Genomic DNA, 5,111 nt, shown 5'->3' on the forward strand with positions numbered 1-5,111 from the left:
TTGGTCATTGTGACATAACTCTGGATTTAATTTTCGGCCTATTTCCTTTTTAGTCTGCCTGTCCCACTCCACAATCCCCATACAGGCCTTTTTCTTAGTGATTAACAGTTCAGGACCGGCTGTGGCTGTTTTGCACTGCTGTTTGGTTTTAAGTGGAAACTGTCACTTTAAATTTCGAGGAGATCTGTGCACATGCTTAGTAGAACCCTCTGGGGGTGGGGGTGGAGGTGGAGGTGGGGTGTCCACTCGCTCAGGCATCCCCTCTATTCACCAGAATTGAGGTGCAAAGACAGCAAGGGACCAATGAACAGATACAATAAAAAATAATGTCCAGACCTTTATCTCTACAGTTCTGTCACGCGCCCTCTGATCCTTCCCCAACTTGGTCTTGCCCAAGATGGAGACTCTGGGAACAGCTGAGTGTCCTGAATTAGAAAGTAATGGATTTCTTACTTTTGCTACAAATTCCCCTAGCTGTAAGCCTTCCAACCTTCTAAATATTCCTTTATATGTGGTTCTGAGTTTGGGGACCATCCCCTGAGCCTGCTTGGTCTAGTATTCTGTGTTGTTGCTGACAGAGCTCCTCACTGCACTTCCTCCTGATCCACCATCTTGTTTGTTCTCCCAGGCCTTTCTTTTGAGGCCCCTCTGGGTGGACTCCAACCTACAACCTTTCTGTTCACAACTGGGTAGATAATCACTTGCACCCACCAAGGGCTCTGACACACACGGGGTTGCCATGAGTCAGAGTTGAGTTGATGACAACTGGTTTGGACACAGTGGTGGCTCCATGGTAGAATCCTCGCCTCCTGTTCAGAAGATTGGTTTATCCATCTGACCAGTACACTTCATGTGCAGCCACCAACTGTGTGTTAGTGGGACTTTCCCAGATCAACTTCTAGACTAGGAAGATGGACTCAGAAGAAAGACCTGGCGATCTACTTCTGAAAATCAGCCAGTGATAACCCTGTGTATTACAGCAGTCCAATCCACAGCCCATCCTGGGAATGATGCCGGACAACGTCGTGGGTGACTCTAATGCAACTCCCTCAACCCCCTGCTCCCATTTATGCTTTTTACTAAATGCTTGCATGGGCTTGTTACTGAAGAAAATATTCAGCTATGAAAATGCTGATCTAGTCTGATCTACTGATGTATTCTGCTCTATTACTGATCTATTCTGGTCTAAGGATTAACTCATAGAAAAATCTGTAACAATTGATTAAACCTTTCCTCCCCTGAATTAGAATTCCCTTTTTTAAGAATTATCATACATATCATCCTTCGAACCCCAGAAACGTCAATGCTGTTTGCCTATTCACACACTTTGAGAAAAAGTGTTGTATTTTCGCCTTCTATAAAAAGCACTGTTTTAATTTGAAGGCATCAGGACCTAGAATGTCCAGGTTGCACTTCCTGCCTCCAGGTTATTAGAAACATACCTGTCTTATCTGGTCACTCCCAGGATGGGATTCCAGAGAGTAAAACACATACGCTGGCCCCATTTCCCATCAGGAATACTTTGGAAATAGTGGTTCACGATGCCAGGAAGGCAGAGAGCTTGCTGTGCCTCTCCCTGAGCCCACACAGAGCCTCGTCTGCTGTGGAGCGGCATCACAACGACACAACCACACGTCCCAGAGGAGACCAGACACAAATTCCCTGTCTGAGCAATGCCAAAATCAAAGGGACATTTTCCACACGCACTTCTATCTGTGGGATTGTTTGCTGACGTGTGGAACTGCTGACTTGCGTAAGTGCCAGCCCATCTGGCATCAACGCCAGGCTCTGGAGCTGCACTGGTCACTCAGCACGGACAAGCAGGGACGCCTTCCTCAGGGTAATCAACTGCTTCAGCCTGCCTGAGCTGTCTCTTGTCCACACCTTGAGGGTGCAGGGCCAACTAGCCAGGTCTTCCTTCCTCCTCTCAGGCACATTTCAAAAAGAGAGGAACCGGCTTTACTAAGAAATTTTACAAAGAAGCTTTCTCTGTGCTCCCCTGAGCACACACTAAGAAAATACTCTCTGAAATGAATGAGAACAAGGTAACCAAGATCACTGAATCATGTGGTTGTTGTTGTTGTTGTTGCACACACTAAGAAAATACTCTCTGAAATGAATGAGAACAAGGTAACCAAGATCACTGAATCATGTGGTTGTTGCTGTTGTTGTTGTTGTTAGGTGTCATGGAGTCATGGGGGTAGAAATGGTTAAATGGAAACCTAATTTGCAGGGTAAACTTTCTCTTTAAACACAGTAAAATATTATTTTCAAAAAATAAAACTATCCTTTGAATTCAAAAAATATGATGCCTAGTGAACGCTGAGCATTTGTTTTGTCGAATACGCTAGGGTAGAAGACAGGATTGGTGGATCAATTCCAACAGGGCAAAACCATTAGGAAATCCAGGAATAAAGGTTGGGCTCATCATGAACTTGAAGTCATTACAATAATTATAGCTACCATATGGATCAGCACTGGACGTCTAACTACAAAGTTGGTTGTTCAAACCCTCCAGCCGCTCCTCGGAAACCCTACAATCAGAACCCACTTGACGGTACTTAACAACACACATATACTTACTGAGTACATCTTGTGAGAGATGCATGTTACATGCATAATTCTTAATGCTCATACTATTTTATGAAGTACCAGTATCCAAGGCCCATTTTAAAGATGAGGAAACTGAGGCTAATGAGAAGATGGACAAGGAGAACTACTCCTACTTAGGAAGTCATAGGAGTCAGGTCTGTCCTAAATTCTGCTTTTCTTATGCATGATGATCATATCATTTCATCGCTTCAAATAGACTTAAAACCTTGATGATAAATATCAGTGTGAACATACTGATTTGCCCTGGTGTCTGTGGTAAATGACAAGGTTCAAAATACTAGCCTAAGCACTGAGGTCTAAAATGAGGCGGAATGACTTCAAGTTCAGCACACAAAATGATTACAGGTGGTGAGAAAACTGACGCCAATTGCTGGCTGGTTTCAGCTGTGGATGTTCTGAGTGTTTAAGGCCCTTGCAGCTCACAAACATTCAAACGTGTTCCTTTACAGGCTATGACCTTTCCCAAGATTCATGCAAGTTGCTTTCAGTTTCAGAGTCGAGCCACCAAAGAAAACCGATGCTATTACTTTAGGTTGTTGTTGTTGCTAAATGCCATCGTGTACGTTCCAACTCATAGAGACCCTGTATAGGACTTCCAATGAGTGGCTGGTGGGTTTGAGCCACCAACCTCTTTCAGCAATCCAGTGCTTAACCTACATCGCCACACCAGGATTCCTATTATGCCAAATTGTTGTTAAGAGCTGTCGAGTCGGTTTCAATGCATAGCAAGAAGCAGCTGGTGGGTTTGAACTACCGACATGTCAGTTAGTAGTTCTTATACTACAGTGCCACACCAGTATTGCAGTATGGCTGTTAGAGGCTTAAAGAAATTCCCCAAGTAGGAGTTTTCCAAGTGCTGGGAGAAATGAGAGCTGCCCACAACTGGATAGATAGTACCCTTAAATGTTTATTTTCAAGGGAACAGCCTTTGGCTCTTAGGTGTTGGGGTGCTTTTGTTAAAAAGTCAAAATGTCACCTAAAATCTGCGGTCAGCTGATTCACTGAGTGTAGGAAATCTCTGCATCCAGACACGTTGCCTCTGGCCACGTTATTCTCTAGCAGACACTCCTGTTCCAAAGGTTCGCTGCTCCTGTCCCATCCCACCTAGAAGTAGCCACCTAAGCCTCTCTCTAGCCTATGCATCACAAACCTGGACCCCATCATTTCTCTTGCCTTAAAAACTAGCAAGTTGCTCACCACCAGTAACAGAAGGCTCCTTTGCTGCCCAGAAAGTTAAGTTCCAACTTTAGCAGATCAAGCAAGTGCCCTCACCTGCATGCTTGTGGGGATGCTGGAGACTCCGTGGGCCTTGGGGGCTGCTTCCTTGTTGTAAGAAGAGGGCTGCTCCCTTCACCATGAAAAAGCTCTCGCTTAAGCTGGGAAGAACAAAACCAGAATGTGGTTAGTCTGGAATTCAGAAAACGAGCTGGACAAAAACAAGCTGCAGAGGAAAAGCGTCAGAGGGGACACAGGGCATGGAAAATGCAAATGCAATGACATGGTTTTCTAACAACTTCCTGGCATACTCTTCGCAAACCTGTGAAATAATGTGGCTGCTGCTGGGTACCACTGCATTGATTTTGACTTCTGGTGACCCTAGAAGTTTTTTTGTCATTGAGAATAACACAGCAGAGCAGACACCAAGTTGGCAATGTATACATGTATATTTGTAGTTGTGAAGTGCTGTCTGACTCATAGTGACCCTGTGTAGAGTTTCCAAGGAGCGGGCTGGTGAAATTGTAGCAATTTCTACATATACACTTAGGTGACATTAATTATATTGATGCTTTTTCTGTCCTTTTATACCATGGACATAAATCTGCTACCTCCTAGGTTTCCTATTTGGAGCTCTAGTGTGCACTGTGGGATAGCACTGGACTACTAACTGCAAGATTGGCAGCTCAAACCCAGAAGCCAATCCTTGGAAACCCTATAAGGGTCGCTATGAGTTGGAACTGACTCAAAGGCACTATGTACCCTCCAGAGTCGCTGCTGCTGATTTGATCCCACATAGAGAGCTCTGGTAGCGCAGTAGTTACCAGTTGGGCTGTTAACCTCAAAACTACCAGCCGTTAAGTGGGAGAAAGATGAGGCTTTCTGTTCCCATAAAGATTTACAGCCTCAGAAATCCTATGCAGGGTCACTATGAGTCAGAACCAACTCCATGGTACATAACCACCACCACCATATAGTTTTTTAAAAAGGTGCAATGCTGAAAAGAAACATTCTTTTTCATCAAAACTGTGGTTTAAGCAAAACTCCTGTAGTTTTTTTGTTTGTTTGTTTGTTTTGGTTTAAAGTTTAAAGATGATCTCAGGGCAATAGTTTTGAGGTTCATCCAGTCTCCTAGGCTCTAGAAAGTCTCCAACTTTTCTCACCTTTACTGTTTCTTGGCACCCGCCTCTGATGGAATGCAAGTCAGAAGAAATTATGTTTTCAGTCTTGGTACGAGGGTGCTTTGGAAAGTTCGTGGTGAAAATTCCATTACTTTTTCATTC

The 5,111-nt window shown here is 44.1% G+C and overlaps 1 protein-coding gene across 1 annotated transcript in view; it reads right to left on the minus strand.

The window, feature by feature from the left end:
• The window catches only part of SSH1 (slingshot protein phosphatase 1), a 70,851-nt gene that overhangs the window by 43,867 nt on the left and 21,873 nt on the right, over positions 1-5,111 (minus strand). Inside the window, exon 4 of the mRNA XM_006870502.1 lies at positions 3,886-3,989. Coding sequence (XP_006870564.1) covers positions 3,886-3,989 — 104 coding nt within the window. The remainder of the gene's footprint in view (positions 1-3,885; positions 3,990-5,111) is intronic.

The sequence above is a fragment of the Chrysochloris asiatica genome, unplaced genomic scaffold (genome assembly GCF_000296735.1).
Source record: "Chrysochloris asiatica unplaced genomic scaffold, ChrAsi1.0 scaffold00142, whole genome shotgun sequence".
Lineage (NCBI taxonomy): Eukaryota > Metazoa > Chordata > Mammalia > Afrosoricida > Chrysochloridae > Chrysochloris > Chrysochloris asiatica.